The following is a 23363-nucleotide window of genomic DNA, read 5'->3' as shown; positions in this document are numbered from 1 at the left end:
GTTGGGACGAATATTACGTTCATGTTCCTTGATACGGGTACTAATGGACCGGCATGTTTGGCCGATGTAAACCTTACCGCAAGTACAGGGAATTTCATATACCCAGGTCGTAAAAGTGGGGATAATTTGTCATTGGTTTTACTCAGACTGTGAGCAGTTTTAGTGGCGGTGCCAAACTCGGTTTTCATATTGTGTTTGCGGAGGACCTTGGCAATTCGATGTGTGGTGTTGTGAATGTAAGGCAAGTTGGCAGTTCCCTTCACTTCTTCCTTCTGTGAGCTCTGCAATAACAGTAATGATGACGGTTCTTGTTATTATTAGTCTAATATTATTCACTCTTCTGTTGCAGCTAACAAGTACGCAGCACTCAAATCTTCAACAGATGAGTCGGAAGACGTGGAAAAGAAAGAAGGGATGCAGAAGGGGTACATAAAGTTACAATTCAGTGAAACGGAAAGTTGAAATTATTGAATGTAAATGTTTATTGACATTTTATATGTATTGTGTATGTATTGTAATCGATATTAACTGATACTGATACGAATAAAACAGGGGCTGTTTCATTACTTTAATTTATTCCAGGATAACCTAATAAACGTACACACACATATATATACACATAATTCTATTCAACTATGAATGGCTACACTTACTAATTGCTGTCTATTTACAAGTCTCTCTTCCTTATGACACAGCAGGTAGTCCGGCCTGTTGCTATTATCTGGGGACGGCTAACCCTTACCTTCACTTCCTTTAGTCCAGTCACCTCACACCACAGCTGTGTGTAGACAGCTGGATTTGAACAAGTGAACAAGTAAACAGCTACAGCTCAACAGTATTCAACAGCAAGACGATACTCACAACAGCGAACATTAACACAGGTCCAATTAACTTCACACTCACGATAAATGCTTAAATCGGTGACTCACTGCGGTCCTCAGTCCACTGAAATACACAGGCACTCAGTATTCTCCCACAGTGCACGGTCTTCCGTACCGTCGTCTGCAGTCTACCTACTCTCTGGATTCTCCGACACCACAACAATCACAGCTCCTCTTTCAGACGTCGGCGGGCCACGAGCGACAGCCAACACCTCTGTCGCCCTCAGCGCAGCCATCGAACCCCTACATACTGAGTCTCACACTGATCTCGAGTCCAAACACTGACTCCGAGTCTAGCACTAAAGCACTAATTCTGACTCACAGTCCACGGCTAGCCTCCCTTTTTATAGCTCGGTGATGGGAACCAGAATATTCACGAGGTAGCTAGAGGTAGCTAGAGGCGGAACATTCCCGTCGAATCTCCAAGAAACTCACAAGTCAGCCGGCCGACGTGAACAATACACGGAAACACCAGCTATGCTCTCCAGGCCGGCTGGGAGCTCCCCAGTCGGCGACTCACTAGCCCTTCCAAGAAGTACTGAAAGTGACTATCACAGGGCTGGCACGTAACAACACGTAAATACTGTGACCACAAAACAAGAGTTTGCGGTATGTTCAAGAAGCTACCCTGCGAGAGACAACAGCTTCTTTGTCCTACCGTCTGTCCTGTAAGGCTCGGTGGTTAATAGAGCTCTGCACATTTGCTAGTGTGACATATAATTTTCTTGACGGGCTCGTTTATTGTGATAATAAATTTTACAATAACAATTATCTATCATTGATCAACGAGTGTTTATTATCGAAAAAGTTCCAATGTTTCTTCCAATGTAGCTCTGAGAAGAGCTCTTTTCTTGAGATGTTGCCGTCATTGCTTGGAAATCTTTCAAAAACTAGGTCCATCAGCCAGAGTCGTTGCCTTCTTAGCACCAGTCAGGGGTCACATGTAGGGAACTTTAAGGTGAAACCTACGGACGTGAAGCAACACCTAACTCCCTGTGCTTACTTCAAAAAATTGAGATTGAAACATAACCCTACCAGAGCAAAGGTTTCCTGCTCCATTTGAACAATTATCAAGCTAAACTTGAGATTTAATTTTGCCATTGAGGTCTGTGACATAACTGGTATCCAAAATATTTAGGAACAAGTAAATGTACCCTTCGCTACGATATTTCACATTGTATACGGTTATCTACGTATATTGCTATACACGCAGTGTATATGTATGTCTCTTGGCGTTATCAGAGAGCAATGGGAGGAATCCATCCATTGTTTGCGATGTAAGGTGCGCGTAGGAAAGTTTTGATGAAAATGCCAGGCCACGTTTACTATCACAATTAACAATCGGGTACGAGTATTTCTACTCTAATGCCACGCTCCCTTGCCTACTGACATTCAAAATGGACACGTGGAGTTTTCATTATAAAGAGAGGTCCCTTTAACTAATGCTAGTAGGAATCGATTTGGGGTTTTTGATTATAATAGAGAAATGCAGCTCTATCTAAAGCTAAAAAAGTGGATGTATTGCAGAAATGAAATTTCCCTCACAAAATCGTGATGATATGAGTAACAGATTTAAGAAAGAGGCAACAGAGGATAAGTTTTAGGATCAGGGGTTCTTAAATACGGTGTTATTACTGACGACAAAAGAGGCAAGGCAGAGGAAAGAAATTAAAGCAGAAAATAGAAGTAGAAGGGAAATACAGTAAAAATTACAGCAATTGTCACAAAACACCTTACGGTGTGAAATAATGGGCTACACTCCGCGTATTGTTGAAATAATAACAACCATACTTAGAGCTATTCGAAGGTGATTGTAACCTTCAACGTAATTCCGTAAATATCCCGCAGAATGAGAGCTTGACTACTATCTCACTTTATACCCAAGCAACAAACACGAGTTTACAAGAATAATTACGAAAATGGCATTACGTTACTTCCCCGCTGGCAAGCAGCCAGAGACGTTGCCATGGTAACAGGCAAATAATATAATAATGTTATTTGCTTTACATCTCAATAACTATCTTTAATGTTTCGGGAGACGCCGAGGTACCGGAATTGAGTCCCACGGGAGTTCTTTTACGTACCAGTAAATCTACCGCTAGAAGACTGACGTATTTGAGCACCTTCAAATACGACTGGACTTAGCCAGGATCGAACCTATCAAGTTGGAGTCAGAAGACCAGCACCTTAACTGTCTGGGTCGGTAGAGAATACGAATTGCCTCCGTCATTTGAAGAGTAAGCCAAATGCAGTACATAATAAAAGTTAACAATGATGCTTTCACGGTCCGTACTTGTAGACATGATACGGGCTGTTGGGCTTATGCCGTGTCAAGAAAATAAGCTGAAACTCTTTACGGTTCGCAGAGAAGGAGCGTTTCACATATAGTCTACGGATTTGACAGAAAATCAAAAATCTGTTGTGGTTTTCGTACAAACCTCCAGTCTATCCAGCAATTTTCAATTTATATGAATATTTAAACTTGTCTGTGGATGAGTATACTCTAAATATGAAGTTTGTTCGAGATATATCCGGCCGTTTAGAACTGATAGTGAAACAGCCTGACAGACAAACAGACGGGCATAAAGATAGACACGAAAACTAAAAACCACAGATATGGTCTTGAGTTGAACTAAAACGGATAATTATCTGAAAAATTGACGAAACAAACGAAATTACAGACAGCGGACGCCTTACAACTTTATTTATAAAGATTACTCCAGATCGCACACCTACATGCATAATCTTTTGAACCTGTCTCAAAACTTAAAACACCCAACAACATCCTACAGAAATGATGTGGCTCAAGTTGGGGAACATCTGCAATCGCCTTACGATCTTCTGCTTTGGGACTGGTATTCTATTGCTCTGAGTACTGTGCATCGACGCTCAGCTAAATGCTGGTATGCGTTTAATATTTGGCACCACCAGCCATATGCTGGCTCCCAGTTCTGTCAGATATAATGTCACCTTATTTAAGAAGAACAAATGTCCTAATTAGACAGTACAAGAAGATCTGGATGAAATCTCAAGTAGCACTTTCTCTCCGCTTGGGATTCTGTCCCTGCGTAAAATCCCGCGATTTACTAGACACCACACGATATGAAGCTCCATCGCTCAATCATTACGAGATGTTGGTTACACAGTGCACGAAGAGGTCCTTGGATTGTCGGAGAACGACCGTAGGATTGATATGATAGCCTTGAAAAACAACAACATCAACAATGGATATATTATTGATATTGATCCTACAGCCCAATGAAGTACACGAGGGAAAGAAATGCATTTACGAACCAACTATTCCCTTCTACCGACGTGAATACGGACTGTATAACATCGAGGTGATTGAAATCATAATCTGTGAAAGAGGAACAATTCCTAAGTTATTCTAAGAATTCTGCACAAAACTGCCAGAGTCGTTGACGAAGAATATGGTCCTGAAAAGCCTTGGAAGGTTCATTATTAATTCTGAAACATCAAATAAGTAGTCATAACTTTTAGTATACTTTGTATTCATGGGCAATCTCATTATGGGGGAAGCGTTTATTCTGTGAATATTGTGTATGTAAGACCTTCCAGCACTCGAACTGCAAAGGGTCAAGTCTCGACACCCACCCTTACAAGATGGAGCCTGAAGGGTTGCAACAAACTTTGACCCTTTGGAGGAATGGAGAGATCACTGCACAGCCACCACAGACGTTTATCTGAACAATACATTTCCTGGCGAGCACCTTCACAGCGGGCAGCATCTACTCAGTAATATGTGGACCACACTGAGTCGAGTGAGGACGATACATGGAAGATGCAAGGGCTTCCTTAACAGGCGTATTTATATACTTCAACGCCAGAATGTGACTGCCCTCGCCCCATAGCAAACATTTCTGCATATTGTAAGTGAGTGCAAGTTGCGGCGGTATATAGGTAGTTGGAGTGAATTTCTGTAAACAACACCTGAAGTTCAACAGTGGATCAAGAAACTGCGTGTTCAAATTTGATACGGTTCCCTAAGATTCATGTGTCTTGTTATTGTATGTATCGACGGTTCCAATGCAGTACCTCCTATATGAAAATTCTCTTCCAATCCAGCATTCTCCTGGACATCAAAAGTCACGTTATGTACTCATATTTTGGCACCAAGATATACGAATGGTATGTGGAGATAATCTACTTGATTTTAAACTTATGTCGTTCCGGAATTTTTGATCTCAACCTGTCCTACATTCAGTTGAAGTGACAACTCATCCCAGATTTGGCCGAAACGTTTTGTTCATGTTAGGACTTTCCTTGGGAGTGTATAAACCGTATACAGCTCTCTCTATATCTGCTATGTCTGACAATGGAATGACGAAACCCATATTCAAGGACACATGCCCTGAACCACAAATTTTTAAGTGTTGGAGTCAGCTCCTGTTGTTTCTATGTTCAGTTTACTTAACTGACACAGCTGTGCTGCTGGTTTCAGCCCACTCGTGTAGAAGACATAATGCTCTCCGCCCTGCGATAAGATGCAAATCGTCGTTGCCGGGACAAAGCCTCCTATGAGATAATATTTTGGAGATATACTGACCCGCAGCACATACATTATGAAGAGTAGAATGCCTTGATAACATCACACAATATTGCACCATAGCTGACAGAACCTTACCGTCCAAAGTTCTAAGCCAGGGCCTCTCAGGGTGCATGCACTGTGCATTCGATTGGTTGACCAGAGTGGAGACCCACACTCCTCGATTTGGAGCAATAGCGCTGTATCTCTCTCTTTCCCAATGCCTGTCTCGCTCGCTCCGCCTGTCTCCCTCTTCCTCACTTGCTCCGTAGTGCTCCAAATCGGAGTCGAGTTGAGCCGAACTTAGCTGAGTAGCCCAGAGACGAAGCGTTGGTCCGAGCCGAGCCGAGTGGGACCGATGCGCTGTACACAGGAACTCTGGGCCGCAGTTTGCACGCGTGAGATTTTGGGCGTTTGAGAGGACCTGTTCTAAGCTAAAATATTTCACATAGGAGGTTTTGTCCCGGCAGCGATCAAATCTTAATTTTCATGCGAAGAGGAAGTTCGGGTTTGTATGTATCAAGATAGATAGTCGACCTCTATTCCATTATTCATTTAAAAAGTAACACACTTCTGTCAACGTAAATGAACTGGTACAAACACAAAATCCACAGTTCTAGCCCTTCAGACAAGCAACTCAATGTTGAAAACATCCTAGGGATATGAGCTACGAATTTTAGGTAAAGTAAATATAATAAATTATGAGAATATATTCTTTATTTATTTATTCTTAAAAATTGCAATCATTTTCTTGATCATCGTTATACGGCCTATTAGATTATCAGTTTGCCTTTTTCTACCGTTACGAGCGCTAATGTCAGTCAATTCATTGTTTCACTTAAGCACTACTACGAGCGCTAATGTGAGTCAATGAAGAGTTTCACTTAAGCCTTTGTAACTACATTCGGTGTGGACAATTTTTTTAAAAAATCAAGAAAACCCTGAGGGTATTGAACTAAGGAACACATTACAGAAAAATTATATGTAAATAAGTTGATTTGGCTAGGGTTTGAATAAAGAGGACGAGTAAAGAAATAAACGACCTTAGGCTGTTTTCCTGGAACTGCATTTAGGCCGGAAGATTTTTTTCGAAATTTGGTTTTTAGACTGATAATTTGAACCTTTCCGAGCCCTTTAGCCCTTCAACATTCGGCACAATTGAGGAAGTTGCTTAATTGTACGTTTTTCGTCGTATGGGAAAAGTGTTCAACTTTACAAGCCTCCAAGTGTATCAAAAGGAAACGTAAGAAGAGTGATAATGAGTAATTCTATTCGCTACATCTTCGAAGAACTGAATAAATTAATATTTTGTATCTACTTCATGACTGCATACTCTATCTGAAATTAAAATGAAATACAACATTGAACAAAATTATTGCTGTTAAAATGATTTATGAGCACAAAAAACAAAAACAAAAGTGATTCCTAAAAGTGTAGGTTTCTGTTAGTTTTACTGACTTTTCACAGATCAAAGCAGGCAACATAGAAAGAAATGCATATGGACAGTACAACAGACAACACAAAAATAAACAAATGTTGGGTCCGACTTTCGAACCCACATCGCGCAGAACAACAACCCAAACAACGGGACAGAGCCCGTTTCAAAGACTGACACACACACAAGAATAAAATATATATTAAAGAACATCGTAAAATAAACATATATACACAATACACAACTCCTTTGGTGACAGAAAAGTGTAGATGGCTGTATTTTATGGAAAACTGTGTGACGAAAATTCTGGGTTTGCCGTGGGACTCGAACCGATGCCCTTCTGCACGTCACCAGGATCGGGTCTCTGAAATCCCTACCTAGACATTTTATAAAAGAAAAAACTGTATTTTAATATGGTGTTCAAATAAACCATATTCCCATACCGAATCGAACATGATTTAATTGGAAATACAAATACAGATCTCATTCTGTTAACTACGGGCTTTTTTCCCTTCATAGTAACTTCCGACTTCTTTATTCCTTTCTGTAGAGCTTGCCCTAAAATGAAACGACCGGAGAGGCCTCCCTCCTTCCGGCATATTTCATCTGCCACTCGGGAACCGCCCCTTCTTGAAAGGCGACCCACACATTCCTTTTAAAACACAAGTAACTATTTAAAACCGCAGCATTCCAAAGCCTCTTAAAACATCGGAGTAGTCTTCATTTACCTCACTCATACGTTTACCTTTCATCAAATCAAACCTTCATTTATCCTAACAATCCTCAAAATTTAATTGTGAGGGACCCGGGTTCAAAACTTAACGAATGCACAGAAAATAAACACAAGGTTTTCCTCTAACCTAAAAACGACACATCATTAAGATTCTTAACGCGGTCATAATTAACAGTATCCGAACAGATTATCCTATAGAAGAAAATTCCCTATCTAATTTTGGGGAACATCCAATTGAGCCCCAGGCAGGTCACACATCACACAGTATTCATACAGCCAATTATATTATTCTATGAACATGCAAAATTGCTTTAATATGAGTTTTTTGCTATTCCATATAGTTACACATCTGTCAGCGAAGGCATATAGATGACCCTATTTTCATGCATTAAGGACTTGAAATAAAATGCCCCAAATAGAGAGAAGATAAAAAGAACCGGTTCAGATCCTGAACAAAATAACAATTTTCCCTCTTTACCTCAAGCACTCTAAAACTTTACGATGTCTTATTCTTTAACCTATGCTCATGCATTACTATCAAATGGAATTATGTAGACTTAAAAATAACATTATGCTCCAAAACTTATCCCCTATCTAAATTATTTCTACACATGAAATACGATGACCAATTCCAAGTTCTTCTCTTGTTTCAAACATCTGTATTAATCTATTACTAATCTATCCTACGTTAGTTAAATTTTTACAATTAAATACTGCATTTAAAACACTACGTAATACTTCAAATCAGTGTACTTGTCGTAATATTAGGATGCCCATAGTTCGAACATCGAAGAGGCCCCTGATGGATGGTATAGGACTAAAGAATGAAATTGCGTATGACTTTTAGTGCCGGGAGTGTCCGAAGACAAGATCGGTTCGCCAGATGCAGTTTTTTTGATTTGACACCCGTTGGCGACCTTCGCGTCGTGATGAGGATGAAATGATGGTGAAGACATGTCAGCGAAATTAACAATTATGGTTAAAATTTCCGACCCTGACGGGAATTGAACCCGGGACCCCTGTGACCAAAGGCCAGAACGCTAACCGTTTAGCCATGGAGCCGGACTGGTTTAGGACTGAATGTTAATGGCACGGATCACTGTTTCGAAGTTTACTCTTCCAACCTCCGTCTGAAAATCCATGGTCTTGAGTTGGTATCGACTGGAACTGGCTAGTACAAACAAGTGTTGCAGTAACCATGTCTTACCTATGTCCCCGTTTCTACCATCAAGGTAATTTGCCCCAGACTAGTCAGCCGATCCCAGGCGTGCTCAGTCCAAACTATGATAAAATTATGCACTGGATCTTGATGGGGAACATATAACTAAATATGGACACGATGAGGTCAATTAAAACTACAAATAAAGCAAGGCGAAGCATGACGTCAGTTTTGGAGGAATTTTGTTTTAAATAAACAAGATAAATATTTAAAAAATAGCAAATTTATCAAATGATCCAGATTTTACATGACTTAGATTGCTTTTCTTCTCTCAGCTTGATAAAGTCCATCTTGAGAATCAGAATATATTACAAATTTACAATGTATGCTGACACACACACTTAACAAATCAAATAAAATCTTGAAGTTTCATTAATTTTAACACATGGGCTTGCGTGCTCGCACCACGCTCCTGGCTTTACATTTTATAACATTCTTAACTTTAGATGAGTATGTTCCCCATTTATGCACACTTGACATTGCAGTGGGGTCCCTAACCTTAAGAAAATACGTGATTTAATGCGCAAAAAGGGGGGGGGACAAAGTAACCTAACTGTACAATATACACTATAACACGCTCCGTGGTAAAACAACTTACCCACAAAATATACACATCTCGAGTCATGAGAAAACTCATGAGCATAACAAACAATGTGGATCGCAACCACACAAATAAAATCACATAAATGGCAAAATATATACATTCAAAGAAATAAAATATGATGCCATATTTTCCACGGCTCACCAAAAAAAAAAAAAAAGCATGCGGCATTCACGCAACTCGCATCCACTCAAAGCCTCAATGGAAAATAAAAGGAAACAATTACATTTTAAGCAACACTCCCTATTCAGCGCAGGTTCCTGAAAATAGTTATATGTCACAAAATCAATAAACTGGTGGACTTTACAATATCATGCACAAATCAATGCGGATTCCTGAAATAAAATTACGTGACACAAATTCATAAAACAAAATGACAGAGTAGGCTTTATCTTTCATCACCTAATATAACGTTGTATCCTGGGAAAGATTACATGACACAAAATATTCCTCAGCGCGGTTATGTCATAAAAGAAAGTCCGAACAAAACGTCGCGATATGAAACTCTCGTCAACTGCAACAACCGTAGAGACATGGACAGAAGCAATTAAAACAAGAAGGGTAGGCCGCTCAAATAAAACTCTCCTCGGTAGACAAACATATCACCCTCGCCAGCACATGGCGGAATGACTCAAAGTGGAGATCCACGTCTCCCAAAAATAAAGCAGCAAATACCGAAACCACAGGGTCCCAACCCTTTACACACGCTGCTCAACAGTCAGCCGAGGCAAGTCACAAAATCAAGAAAATGCAGGCCTTTCGGATGAGGAACGCGTCTTCTTACACAAAATCACACTAAATAAAATCTCATGTCCTAAAGTTGTATAAAACTGAAGAAATGTGAAGGACGTCGTCTAACATTTGCTCACATGAAAAGAAACAAGACCACGCTGGTCACAAATCAAAGCACTCGCGCTCGAAGTTAAACATGAATCATAAAATGGCAAACTCTGAAATAAATATGATTAACTGAAAGTAGAAATTGCCACATTGATAATCGATCATGTCTGAACATCGGAAAGTTACTGAAATGTCTCAATCCTATCTCGCGAGAAACTCGCATTGATAATAATAATAATAATAATAATAATAATAATAATAATAATAATAATAATAATAATAATAATAATAATAATAATAATGGGGTTACCCGTGGAGCAGCAAGTGGTTAAAGTAGGTGCTGGGGTGCATGGGTCTAACTAAAATGTCAAAATTAATTAAAATCTTGTACTGAAGGTTATATTTACAGAACTCAAAATTTGACAATTTTTACAGGTACAAGTAGGAAACATTAAACAAGATTGGAAAAAAATCCAAGATTCAGAACCTTAACACTTTGGGCTTTAAGCCCCTAGATTAACATTTCCTGAGTTACAAGCTCTAATTTACAAAGAGCACAAATTTACTCAAGGGCAGAAATCCCCTTAATTCATGGAGCATTTGCTCCCAGAATACAATGTCTAGTCTTCCAGAGGCGCTCGTTACAATCACAAAATTGAAAAAGAACTAACAGGCTCTCAGTTTCTTCTAACTTATTCAAGGCAATATCAGAAAATTACCGTCATTCGCCATCAAGGCACAACTTACAAATTGAAAGGTAATGTTATACAGGGGTATCTAAGTACCCAACCTACAGGGCCTTTGCGGAAAATAACAGGTTAAGTAGATGGCCCGAAACACAAATTGAATGGAGGCGTAAAGTGCTCCAAGATAGTGAAAACTCAAAAACCTAAAGGGCACTAGGCCGTTGAAACAGGGGCTATTCCCAAACTACTGAGGTGACTCGTATCGGAAGTAATTTACCACATTACAGAATGAAAAACAGTTATAAACGTAGTCACCTCAAACCAAGATGAAGGGGAGATCGAGAGGGTAATTCACTCTCTATCCCCGATTTACAGTTAAAGAGTTTACGAAGTTTTTACATTAGCCGAAAGAAGATTTACATTTTATAAAAGTTGTTTACATAGTTAAAGATTCGGACCTTTCCCTCGGGTTAAACTGCGGAGGTACCAAGAAAGAAAGATGTTATGTGGCCATTACCTTGTAGATGTACTGCTGACCGATGAAAGAGGTCGCCCGCCTCCTGCTTTGACACACACATTCAATAACATGACGATCATATGGCTAAGAGACGTGAAAAGCCTCAGTTTATAAACCCTCAGCGAATGTTCAAGATCATTTATGAATGAACCAGCCACACCCTCTCCATTTAATTGGTCCAATTCAAATTTACACTTCAGGATCGAACAAGAAGCCAGTGATTGGCAGAAAATTAATTACAGAAATTTTGGATTGGCCAGATTCAAAACTGGCGGAAAGGAAAAGAAAATATTGCCAACCCAAAAATAAATGAGCATCAATTAGAAAAAACTATCAATACAAAACTTCTTTAAAACAAAAGTTCTTTCACTTCGCACCAGGGTGCATACTCATAGTTTTTGTAGTGTCGTCTGTGGGAAAATGTCCAAACTTCTTGATGAATGGCAACCAAAACACTGATCAATTGAGTCAGTGTAGGCAACTGCACAATAACAGAATGACTTGATATTTTGGTGGTGACATCTTGTGATTAAATTTCTAAGTAGGTGTATTTTCAGTTTCACTGTTTTACCCATATAGGAGTTCATTTAGGCGCTAGTTTTATATGCGCGGCATTGATGTGTACCTTCCGGTACTATAATAATAATAATAATAATAATAATAATAATAATAATAAATTAATAATAATAAATTTTACAGAAATTTTATTTTAATATTCGGAACTCGAGATACGACACAGCGTTCGTGGAACTCGTGAACCTAGATATACAAAATAGTCGTGAAGATGACGCTAACAGATTCGTGGAGCCACACTACACCGTCTTACACACTCTCATTCACACATCATGCAATAAATCCCAGAAAACGTGACGGCATGTTTCCGTACACTTTGAGCTCCCATTGTTTCCCTGTTCTGTTTTGTGTACGTCATGTCGAAATTCCACCTTCCAAACTCCTGGCTCCTGACTTTAATTTCAATGCTTATTTACATTTACAATTAAGCCCCGAGACGTACACTGCGTCACAAACATCAAAGCAAACAAAACAAAATATATATGAGGCTAAAATAAGAAACTGACTCGTAAAAAAATGACGCTAACCACTCAGATAAATAAATAAGAATAAAATGTAAGAAAGCAAGCTGCGTCCTCATGCAAACGGTCCACATTTACGTTACTATTATATTTACATTAACAAGCTTCCTATCATTTACTTTAAATGGGACTTAGTCCTTCCAAACAGAGTTACATCTATCTAAATAACAAAACTAACCTATCCCCTTTTGCAACATTAAACACGTTCACACTCACATAATTACATTAAAAACTCTTTACTCATCTATTTCGTTGACTTTTCGCCGATCGTCTGCAGGAAACAGCCGACCCCATCTTGTTTTTAGCCAGCCATATCGATGATGACGCTGCCTTCAGAAAAGATTTGGATCAGTCGTTTTGTTTCCATCGAGGGATACAAAGGTGATGTATTTTCCGTTGCTGCTTCTGCTTCCGGATTTGGTCTAAAACATTCCCTCGTTCACGATGTAGAAACTAGGTCAAGATCAACCTGCCGGTTACTAGAATACTACAACCGGGGTAATTTTCAATGACCGTGAAACCAGTTCCCATTCAGCCGCGGAACCGCTTCTCTTATCTAATCCCGTAACTAGGTCAAATATTTCCAATTTATAAAAGGCTGGACTGGAAATTGTAAAGTTTATGCCCTCAGAAAACTATTTACACAGGCAGGCTACTGTGCATTTGAAACGATTAAATGGAACTGTTCTCTCCTTTTGGTAATCATAAGTTAAATTTCATTCACCCAGTATTAGAAAACTTGAATAGATTAAATGCAGACTGAGCGTCTTCCAACAAAATTTTACAAGTCCCCACACGATCACTCGCGTAAATGAAAACTTCTTCTCACTATGTTAACTGCACAGAATTTCGCCAAATAATAGGGTAACTAACTGACGCGGTCATCGTTTTTATTAACTCGACCTCAAAGACGCCGTCCTATCCTCGATTGGGGCCATCTGTTCCCTAGACCAATGCCTAGGCATATCGACGGTGGCTCCATCGTTTCATTGGCTCAACACATCGCGTACCTGACGCTTACTTCAAACATCTCACGTAGTTCTTCCTAGCCTCTCGCCGGGCGTCTGAAATGTTGTCCATTGGAGTTCTATTGTTTCCCTGTTCTGCTTTGTGTACGTCATGTCGAAATTACACCTGCCAAACTTAGCCGGCGAGCAAACAAACCCGAGCTCCAAACTCCCTGCAGAAATTGCGACATGTGCTGCTGAGTATAATGTTTCCTGCCTGTTACTAGTAAATAAAAGTGAAATACTCTCTGTACATTCGTTTAGATGAGTGATTAATTAAACGAGTACTTCAATAAGGGCTCACCTCGTCACTTGCACAGTTAATACTGAAATTATTGTGGAATTGATTCAACTTTCTCCGAAACTGCTTATAGAACATTAGTCATTTCTCCTATACGACCGTATCCGTGTTGAAACACCGGATCCCGTGAGATCTCCGAAGTTAAGCAACATTGGGCGTGGTCAAGATTTGGATGGGTTGCCACGCGCTGTTGCTGGTGGGTAAGGGAATGGAGGAGCGGAAAGGAACTGCCCACCCTACCGTACGTAAACTCCGGCTCAGGCACACCTCTGCGGAGGTTCGGACCTGCCTCCGTGCAGAATAGACCCTAACCTTACCTAGACTGCTTATAACAATTCAATTATTTCTCCGACACTATTTATAGAGATCTATCTATTTCTCCAATATTCTTTATCGGAACCTAGTAATTTATTCCTCTGACACCGTTTATAGAGATTTGCCTACTCTTCCAACACTGTTTATAGATCTACCTACTCCTCCAACACTGTTTATAGAGATCTACCTACTCCTCCAACACTGTTTATAGGAATGTATCTATCTCGCGTTTAATTCCGCGATGCACAGCCTCCACGGGTAATACTGAAATGCAATCGTCCTATGACCGCTTTATTTAACACACCGTTTTCATATCACCACCGGGATTTCTACACTCTCCGTTCGCAAATAATATGCGTACACAAAGTATCTCATATACAAATTGTTTCTTCTTACTACCTCGCGACACGGTCGAACGCGTTTGCTTCCCTCGAACGCTCGTTAGTAAATCTCTGCTCCTGCTACGGGACGATTCCTTAAGTAAACAACCTCCAACTGGCTATGCAAGGGTTTAATCGTCCCCACTCCAATATTCACATTTGGTGTTCTAATGGCCTTCTGACATTGGTGTTACGGTCAAAACGTGTAGCTCATAATTTCATGACAGATTATCACCTGCGGAAAGTATTTCGATCGATGATTAGGTTAATATCATTATTAAAATACGGATGCCTGTTCTAGGATTTCGCATTCTATGTTCTGGTCCACAGCTAACGTGGCCACTCCGCTGACGCGTACCTTATCCCCTGCGGCGCAATTTGGATATTACTAAATTGTAATAATCCTTTATAATTTTGTCGGAGGTCTAGAAAGATCATGTATTACTTGCCGATCGTTGACGTATTAATTAATACAGTCATCCTAAAATATCCTGTCATAAACCAAGTTACCAAGTTGGCACTACTGTACTTCGGCCATTTTTAGTGGGCGAAGCGATGGGAATGTTGTCTTCCCTCTTTGTTCTTGCCTGAGCTAGCTTTATCTCGTCGGGTATTTTCAAGCCACTAAGTACAGTACCTGAGACGGCGCCACAAAGTCGGGGGTCTTGCGCAATCGGATATAACACAACTTCTCATACGACCAAAGAAAGCTGGAAAACACTTCGATTCCTTCAGTCAGTTACCGGTACGGTTAAATCCCGCAGTCAAAAATTATTTCAAACGGTTATTTCATTAAATAAATTTAATTAACTTCAAAAACCGGACAATGGATAATTTTTTGCAATAATTAGTTTTAAGTGTGTATTTATAATAGCTATCGAATCATGATTGTATATTAATTCATGTAGTTTTCCTACATGTAGTAGGAAACGTCGATTATGTCATACTGTCCCGTTGAAGTGCAATAGCAGACTATAGTGATTGTTGAACCTGTTTGTTATCGCAGGGCAACTCAAACTTGCTGTACTCTTCCCCTAGCCGCCTGGAAAGCAGGGGAGGCTGAACTCACTCGAGAACCGGTCTAGGGTACTCTGTGCGAAAAGGACATGTAATCATTACCGAGGTATTCACACTTGTATCTTCTCCTGTTTCCGCTGAGTGATCTTTTGTGCTCGTTTATGTACAGTATGTGACATCGGATATCCGTACCAGCGCATACATGCGAATTGAGTGTTGTGTAGTTGCGTGTGATTTAAAAGATGTCAATGACATTACTCACTGCAGGAGCGTAGCACGGTTTTCTACTTAGAGGAAGGTGTCAACTAAAATATTTCACCGCCGGGCCGAGTGTCTAAATTCCAGCACCTCGGCGTCTGCGAAAACTGTAAAAGTATTTAGTGGGACGTAAATCAAATAACACTATTATTAAAACATGTTATTGAATTTATTTGCTATTATCGTTAAAACTAACATTAGTACTTACTTTTCGATCATTTTAACAGTTACTGAATGGTTATGAAAATATTTAAGTAAAATATTACTTATCCTACTCCTTGTAAACTAGATTAACACTCCGGTTTTACGTGGATAAGTAAAGTAAGAATTGTGAAAAAAAAAAGACGCGTCTGAGATAGTCAACACCTCAGAGAGAGAAAGAGAGAGTGTGTGAGAGAGAATGAGTATTAAATCATTCTGAATATCGGGGGAAGTACCATGGAGAATTACGGCAGTAATGAAATGGCGTATGGCTCTTAGTGCCGGGAGTGTCCGAGGACATGTTCGGCTCGCCAGATGTAGGTCGTTTAATTTGACACCCGTAGGTGACCTGCGCGTCGTGATGAGGATGAAATGATGATGAAGACGACAGATACAACCAGCCCCCGTGCCAGTGAAATTAACCAATTAAGGTTAAAATTCCTGACCCTGCCGGGAATCGAACCCGGGACCCCTGTGACCAAAGGCCACCACGCTAACCATTTAGCTATGGAGCATTACGGCAGTGTCCAAGTAGGTTCGATGTTGTGTTTATACTCGTATTTGTTGTTAACATGGCGTCCAGCAGTCGCAGCATGGAATCTAATGATATTTACAGTGTCAGTATTGACGTTGATTTGTTGAATGATTCTGAAAGTGAAATTAGTGTTCTCGAATATGAAAAATGTACAATCTAGTGAGGAGATGGAATTAAGGTGGAAGACGTAGTGAAAGTGAAAATGGTGGTGTAGTGCGTCATGACTGAAGAAGGTGACCGCGATTTTTCAAAGTAGGTATTGTCACAACGTTCACATAGTACACACGCATCATAATACAGGAAAGAATCGGGTAGCTTTAATGAACAGTTTGGTGTTGGTGTCCGTGCGAGTGCACACAAATTACGAGGAACATGGGGACATTAACTTCACACTGAATTAAAACAAAGATCATCTGATGGAAAGGCAGCTTCTTCAAATTGGCGAGTGTCCCCTTCAAAGCTATATAAACTGTTACTCGTATATTCTACTTACGAAGGCATAATTTGTAGGTCAAATGGGTCCACAACACACGAACAATAAATATCAGCTTGATGATCAACTCAAGACTCAAGAATACTTGTTCATTACAAAAGGACATTGGAAAAGTCCAACAACACCATTCACAACAGTTTTAATGATTATTTCAATTCCAATTTTAATTGTGAAGAAGAGCCTCCGTGGCTTAACCGGCAGCTTGCCGGCCTCTCACAGCTGGGTTCCATGGTTCAAATCCCAGTCACTCGTAGTGAGATTTGTGCTGGACGGAGCGGAGGCGGAGCAGTTTTTCTCCGCGTTCTCCGGTTTTCCCTGTCAGATTTCATTCCAGCAATCTCTAATATCATTTCATCTGGCAAGACGTAGTGTTTACAGTGCACTATGTCTTCTAGTATGGGCTAGAATAAATCTGTTACTTTCATTGGCCTGTCTCAGTCTCATCCTTGGCTTTGACAATTGAAAGTGACTGATGTATGAGCGTGCAGACTATGATGTAAGGTACGGATGGATGGTCGGACAATGTTACCTATCAAATGTGCAGGCTGTGATGTAAGGTACGGATGGATGGTCGGACAATGTTACCTATCAAATGTGCAGGCTGTGATGTAAGGTGTGGATGGATGGTCAGGCAATGCTACCTAGCAACCGTGCAGGCTGTGATGTAAGGTGTGGATGGATGATCAGACAATGTTACCTATCAAATGTGCAGGCTGTGATGTAAGGTACGGATGGATGGTCGGACAATGTTACCTATCAAATATGCAGGCTGTGATGTAAGGTGTGGATGGATGGTCAGACAATGTTACCTATCAAATGTGCAGGCTGTGATGTAAGGTATGAATGGATGGTCAGACGATGTTACCTATCAAATGTGCAGGCTGTGATGTAAGGTATGGATGGATGATCAGACGATGTTACCTATCAAATGTGCAGGCTGTGATGTAAGGTGTGGATGGATGGTCAGATAATGTTACCTATCAAATGTGCAGGCTGTGATGTAAGGTGTGGATGGATGATCAGACAATGTTACCTATCAAATGTGCAGGCTGTGATGTAAGGTACGGATGGATGGTCGGACAATGTTACCTATCAAATATGCAGGCTGTGATGTAAGGTGTGGATGGATGGTCAGACAATGTTACCTATCAAATGTGCAGGCTGTGATGTAAGGTGTGGATGGATGGTCAGACGATGTTACCTATCAAATGTGCAGGCTGTGATGTAAGGTATGGATGGATGATCAGACGATGTTACCTATCAAATGTGCAGGCTGTGATGTAAGGTGTGGATGGATGGTCAGATAATGTTACCTATCAAATGTGCAGGCTGTGATGTAAGGTGTGGATGGATGATCAGACGATGTTACCTATCAAATGTGCAGGCTGTGATGTAAGGTATGGATGGATGGTCAGATAATGTTACCTATCAAATGTGCAGGCTGTGATGTAAGGTACGGATGGATGATCAGACGATGTTACCTATCAAATGTGCAGGCTGTGATGTAAGGTGTGGATGGATGATCAGACGATGTTACCTATCAAATGTGCAGGCTGTGATGTAAGGTGTGGATGGTTGGTCAGACGATGTTACCTATCAAATGTGCAGGCTGTGATGTAAGGTACGGATGGATGGTCAGATAATGTTACCTATCAAATGTGCAGGCTGTGATGTAAGGTATGGATGGATGGTCAGATAATGTTACCTATCAAATGTGCAGGCTGTGATGTAAGGTATGGATGGATGGTCAGATAATGTTACCTATCAAATGTGCAGGCTGTGATGTAAGGTGTGGATGGATGGTCAGATAATGTTACCTATCAAATGTGCAGGCTGTGATGTAAGGTATGGATGGATGGTCAGACAATTTTACCCATCAAATCTGCAGGCTGTGTTGTAAGGTATGGATGGATGGTCGGACAAAATTACCTATCAAATGTGCAGGCTGTGATGTAAGGTATGGATGGATGGTCGGACAAAATTACCTATCAAATGTGCAGGCTGTGATGTAATGTATGGATGGATGGTCGGACAATTTTACGTATCAAATGTGCAGGCTGTGATGTAAGGTATGGATGGCCATGACTGGTTGATATATTTATGATCATTTGATTTTCGCAAAGGGAAAATTTGTTCCTTTTCGTATGATTGTTCTTGCCTTTTTAGAAAGTTTCGTAAAAAGAATGTTGTAATAAGTCGAGAACTGTGGTATAGTTATTAAGTAAGACCTTGGTCGCTCCCTATCAGCTATTCAGTTATCGCACCTTTTCCAGGCCGGTGAAGCAGCCGACCACGCCACAGTGTGCTGTCCACCATGAGGCCTCACACCGCCCTTCCGTTCCTGCTGCTCATAGGGTGTCATTTGCAATGGAGCTCCGCGGATATTGCGTCTCTACTCGGTGCGAAGAACAATTTCCAGATGCAGATGCTGTCCACAATATTAGAGGCGCAGGTTAACAGCAAGCTGGAGAACACATTGAAAAGTGTACCCAACAAGACCTGCGTCTCGCACCTCAGGGAGGTCGTTCAAGGCGTCAAACACTTAACCTTCTGGGCTTTAAAAAGTGAGTACACATACGAAAATATTATTCATGTATTTATTTATTTATTTATTTATTTATTTATTTATTTATTTATTTATTTATTGGGATCTTACAAGATATCAATAGAACAGCATTTACTAGCTTCTTGTTATAGAAAGCAATATTCTATACAGAGTGTTTCAGAAATGATAGCACAAGCGGGATTGATACGAGAAACAAAGCAGAGCCAGGATTATGAGGGTCGTAATCAACCCGTTTGCGAAATAAAGGTGCACGTATGTTTGAATTCAAGAGGACAAATTGGGACAAATATTCATTTATATGAAGGGGAATTAGGGATTGGAATAGCTTACCAAGGGAGATGTTCAATACATTTCCAATTTCTTTGCAATCATTTAAGGAAAGGCTAGGAAAGCAACAGATAGGGAATCTGCTACCAGGAAACTGCTCTAAATGCAGATCAGTAGTGATTGATTGATTGATTGACTGATTGATTGATTGATTGATTGATTGATTGATTGATTGATTGATTGATTGATTGATTGACGCTTCGCCACTGACCCGACTGCTTTCACCCGTATTTGCATCGTTGCTTTACGTCTTTGTACACCAGGTACAGTCGTGCCAGTTTGTATTAAAGAAGTGGAACATATCGCACATCTTGTTAAAAACCTCTTCAGGCAAGTAACTCAATATTGAAAATATCTTAGGGATACGAGCTACGAATTTTAGGTAAATAAAATATAATTAAGTATGAGAATATATTCTTTATTTATTCCTAAAATTTACAATCTCCTTCTTAATCATCCATATCCGGTCGTTTAGATTAGCAGTTTTCCTTCACTAGCACTACGAACGCTGATGTGAGTCAATGCAGAGTTTCACTTAAGCACCACTACGAGCGCTAATCAATCAATCAATCAATCACTACTGATCTGCATTTAGGGCAGTCGCCGAGGTGGCAGATTCCCTATCTGATGCTTTCCTAGCCTTTTCCTAAATTATTTCAAAGGAATTGGAAATTTATTGATCGTCTCCCTTGGTAAGTTTATTCCAATCCCTAACTCCCCTTCCTATAAATGAATATTTGCCCCAGTTTGTCCTCTTGAATTCCAACTTTATTTTCATATTGTGATCTTTCCTACTTTTATAAACGCCATTCAAACTTATTCGTCTACTAATGTCATTCCACGCCATCTCTCCGCTGACAACTCGGAACATACCACTTAGTCGAGCGGCTCTTCTTCTTTCTCTCACTTCTTCCCAACCCAAACTTTGCAACATTTTTTTTTAACGCTACTCTTTCGTCGGAAATCACCCAGAACAAATCGAGCTGCTTTTCTTTGGATTTTTTCCAGTTTTCGAATCAGGTAATCCTGGTGAGGGTCCCATACACTGGAACCATACTCTAGTTGGGGTTTTACCAGAGACTTATATGCCCTCTCCTTTACATCCTTACTACAACCCCTAAACACCCTCATAACCATGTGCAGAGATCTGTACTCTTTATTTACAATCATATTTATGTGATTACCCCAATGAAGATCTTTCCGTATATTAACACCTAGATACTTACAATGATCCCCAAAGGGAACTTTCACCCCATCAACGCAGTAATTCAAACTGAGAGAACTTTTCCTATTTGTGAAACTCACAACCTGACGTTTAGCCCCGTTTATCAACATACCATTGCCTGCTGTCCATCTCACAACACTATCGAGGTGAGCCAGTACATTGTTTCTCTTAAGCATCACTAAGATCGCAAATGTGAGTCAATGCAGTGTTTCACTTAAGCCCTTATAACTACATTCAGTGTGGACATTTTTCAAAAAAGTCAACAAAGGCCTGAGGGTATTGAACCAAGGAATACATTACAGAAAGAATTACGTAAATAAGTTAATTTGGCTAGGATTTGAATAAAAAAGAAACGAGCAATTTTAGGCTTTTCTTGCGGAACTGCAATTAGGATGGACGGAAACGATTTTTCTAAATTTAGTTTAATATGACTATCCGAGACTCAGAATTTGAAACCTTTCCGGGCCCTTTAGCCGTCTAAAGTTTGGCACAATTGAGAAAATTGCTGAATTTTACGTTTTTTGTAGTATGAGGATGCCTACCATTCGCGCAACTTTTAGTTATATTTGGGGTGAGGAGTAAGGAGGGAGCTCTCCCGGTTCCGGTAGTACTGCCAACTGAATGGAAATGAAATGTGAATTGAATCGATAATATGATCGATCGATACGATTGTTCTAAACCTTCGTTATCTTAAGCCAACAACTGTGTCACGCACACATTATTTAACATTATATAACATTTCTCGATGCTAACCTTGTTCCTAGCATGAATTCTATAGCTTGGCTTTGCTGTGTAATCAACAACAGTACCAGTACGTAAGGTGTACGCCAGATGTCGCACAGCGATTCATAGTTTGTGTTTCAAAGTTTGCCAATACGAAACTCGAAGATAACCGAGGTCAACCGATTCAGCACTAGGGAGCCCATGTATCAGTAGACATCAGTAGGACATCATTAGACGAATACGTTTGGATGGTGTCTTTAAAAGAAGGAAAGAACATAATATGAAGATAAAGTTGGACTTCAAGGGGCAATTTGCTGGCCCCGTGGTGTAGGGGTAGCGTGCCTGCTTCTTACCCGGAGGCCCCGGGTTCGATTCCCAGCCAGGTCAGGGATTTTGGGGCACATATTCGTTTATAGGAAGGGGAGTTAGGGATTGGAATAACTTACCAAGGGAGATGTTCAATAAATTTCCAATTTCTTTGCAATTATTTAAGAAAAGGCTAGGAAAACAACAGATAGGGAATCTGCCACCTGGGCGACTGCCCTAAATGCAGATCAGTAGTGATTGATTGATTGATCGATTGATTGATTGATTGATTGATTGATTGATTGATTGATTGATTGATTAAAAGTTGCGCGAATAGTTCTTAGTCTGCTAACAAATGTTTTCAGCCTTAAAATATTTTATCAAAACACAATATGTAGCCTACGAGAACGGTATTAGATAATGCTATATAATACGGCGTTTTGAGCACCTCGTATACAGAACTGTGTAAAAACATCATTGTTCAGACTTGTGAGATAGACATCAGACAATGTGTGAAAGTAAACGGGGTGAAGATTCAGGTTGTAAGTTTCACCGACGGGAAAAGTCACATCAGATTTAATGACTGGTTGATGGGGTAAAAGTACTTAGGGAGTTAGTGTAAGGAAAAATCTTCATTGAGGAAATCCCATAAATAAAATATATAAAAACCATGGCCTACCAGGGCCTTGGCCTACCAAGCGACCGCTGCTCAGTGCGAAGGCCCGGAGATTACGAGGTGTCGTGTGGTCAGCACGACGTATCCTCTCGGCTGTTATTCTTGGCTTTCTACACCGGGGCCGCTATCTCACCGTCAGATGGTTCCTAAATTCTAATCACGTAGGCTGAGTGGACCTCGGACCAGCCGTCAGGTCCAGGTAAAAATCCCTGACCTGGCTGGGAATCGAACCAGGGGCCTCCGGGTAAGAAGCAGGCACGCTACCCCAACACCACGGGGCCAGCAAATAATATACATACAACCTGTGACAATAAAGTTCGGTGAATAGTCCTGCACTATCAACATAGATGAACAATGCACGACAGTGACCTTACAGTCCTTCGAAATAGTCCCCTCCCATAACTATGCACTGCTGAGATCGGCGATACATGTCCTGGATACTTTGCAAGAAGACTTCCTATGGGATGGTGTTCAAAAGTCT

The 23363-nt window shown here is 40.4% G+C and overlaps 2 protein-coding genes across 2 annotated transcripts in view; both read left to right on the top strand.

Annotated features, from left to right (window-relative positions):
- LOC137498881 (nose resistant to fluoxetine protein 6-like) overlaps positions 1-548 on the top strand; it is a 30457-nt gene extending 29909 nt beyond the window's left edge. Inside the window, exon 4 of the mRNA XM_068226575.1 lies at positions 350-548. Coding sequence (XP_068082676.1) covers positions 350-462 — 113 coding nt within the window. The 3' untranslated portion in view covers positions 463-548. The remainder of the gene's footprint in view (positions 1-349) is intronic.
- Positions 549-19372: 18824 nt separating this feature from the next.
- Positions 19373-23363, top strand: part of LOC136866987 (nose resistant to fluoxetine protein 6) — a 113722-nt gene continuing 109731 nt past the window's right edge. Inside the window, exon 1 of the mRNA XM_067144084.2 lies at positions 19373-19623. Coding sequence (XP_067000185.2) covers positions 19374-19623 — 250 coding nt within the window. The 5' untranslated portion in view covers position 19373. The remainder of the gene's footprint in view (positions 19624-23363) is intronic.

This window comes from Anabrus simplex, chromosome 3, assembly GCF_040414725.1.
Source record: "Anabrus simplex isolate iqAnaSimp1 chromosome 3, ASM4041472v1, whole genome shotgun sequence".
Taxonomy (NCBI): Eukaryota; Metazoa; Arthropoda; class Insecta; order Orthoptera; family Tettigoniidae; genus Anabrus; species Anabrus simplex.
The sequence above is the reverse complement of the archived record's forward strand: the minus strand, read 5'-3'. Positions and strand labels throughout refer to the sequence as shown.